Genomic DNA, 1,621 nt, shown 5'->3' with positions numbered 1-1,621 from the left:
TGCCAGCATAGGGAAAGAGAACCTGCATAGAACCTGAGGTGATGGCTGCTGAGAGGAGGTCAGCAGGTTGAAGTCTGGCAGGTTTAGTCACTGTGAAGCCCATCATACTTCCTGACACGAGGTAAAATATCTTATGCACCTAGTTACGGCGAGAGTTCCAAGTATTAAGGAACCAGATTTACCTGAAACCTCCACAGTCCTCCGATGTCATCAGTCCCTTCAAAGCAGACGGGCTCCAAGCCTTCTTCCAGGCAGCACTTGATAGACGTGAGCCCACTCACTCCTCCCCCAATCACAGCAATTCTTTTCTTGGTCATGGTCTCCAGAGATTGTCACCGGGCTGGGTCAGTGTAACCTGTCCTAAAGAAAGGATGACAAAAGACAGAAAGCACACATCAGTTAATACCTTTCAAAGAAGAGCTTGAACATGGCATTTAGATAAATTCTGCAACAGCAGGTGCCTTTGGGGAACCCAGATTCCAGTGTCCTCGTGGACCACCGGGAACTACTACACCTTGGATGGGTGAGCCCTGTGCCTGGAAGACCCAGAGCTGAGACCCAGAGCTGAGAGCTCTGTTGCGGTACCCGACCTCGATGCCTTTGCCCCAACTGGCAGATCCTTCAGCTGCGATCTGGAGGGCACTGCACTTTCAGCTCTTTGCAAAGAAATGTAAAACAACAAAGTACAAACAGCAGCAATAGCCAATGTGGAGGGGCTGTTCAGCTCCACCTCCTTTCAGCCAACACACTGCCCACTCAGCAGCACCCATTACCCCCACAGAGGGGATAAAACATGGGCCAAACCTGCTCTGGGCAGAAAAAATTAACCCTATGACCTCTCTGTTTTTCACCTGCAGTTGCCCGCACTCTCAGCTACTCTCAGAGGAGACCCTAGTGGCCGGAATCTCCATCACCCACCCTTCCCATTCACTTTTAACTTCCTGGTGTTGTCTTATAGTGACAAACTCCTACTGGTGAAGGGAAACTGTCACCAATAACCCCGAAACAAGTCTTGCTCCTAAAGCTTAAGCAGAGAACATCTATCTTTCAGGAGATCTTTCAGAACACATCCCGGCCCCTCGTCCACCTCTCCAAGCCAACCCCCAACTCCACAAATTGGATCTTTGGTTCTGTGCTACGGGAAGAAATTTGCTTTAAAATACCCATGCACTGAGCTGGGTGCTGGGGTACAGTGGGGAATGAGGGGATTAAGTTTCCTACTTAGAGGAGCTTGTAGGTTAGTAGAGAAGACGGATACACAAACAGATAATTTCAAAAAAATAAAATACTGTGACACCCACCCTTCCCATTCACTTTTAACTTCCTGGTGTTGTCTTATAGTGACAAACTCCTACTGGTGAAGGGAAACTGTCACCAATAACCCCGAAACAAGTCTTGCTCCTAAAGCTTAAGCAGAGAACATCTATCTTTCAGGAGATCTTTCAGAACACATCCCGGCCCCTCGTCCACCTCTCCAAGCCAACCCCCAACTCCACAAATTGGATCTTTGGTTCTGTGCTACGGGAAGAAATTTGCTTTAAAATACCCATGCACTGAGCTGGGTGCTGGGGTACAGTGGGGAATGAGGGGATTAAGTTTCCTACTTAGAGGAGCTTGTAGG

The 1,621-nt window shown here is 48.6% G+C and overlaps 1 protein-coding gene across 1 annotated transcript in view; it reads right to left on the bottom strand.

The window, feature by feature from the left end:
- LOC103089199 (dimethylaniline monooxygenase [N-oxide-forming] 5) overlaps positions 1-317 on the bottom strand; it is a 28,418-nt gene extending 28,101 nt beyond the window's left edge. Inside the window, exon 1 of the mRNA XM_007445872.1 lies at positions 183-317. Within this exon, the coding sequence (XP_007445934.1) occupies positions 183-317 (135 nt within the window). The remainder of the gene's footprint in view (positions 1-182) is intronic.
- Positions 318-1,621: the final 1,304 nt, after the last annotated feature.

The sequence above is a fragment of the Lipotes vexillifer genome, unplaced genomic scaffold, assembly GCF_000442215.2.
Source record: "Lipotes vexillifer unplaced genomic scaffold, Lipotes_vexillifer_v1.1 scaffold1480, whole genome shotgun sequence".
In the NCBI taxonomy this organism is placed as follows: domain Eukaryota; kingdom Metazoa; phylum Chordata; class Mammalia; order Artiodactyla; family Lipotidae; genus Lipotes; species Lipotes vexillifer.
This window is presented reverse-complemented; position numbering and strand designations above follow the sequence as displayed.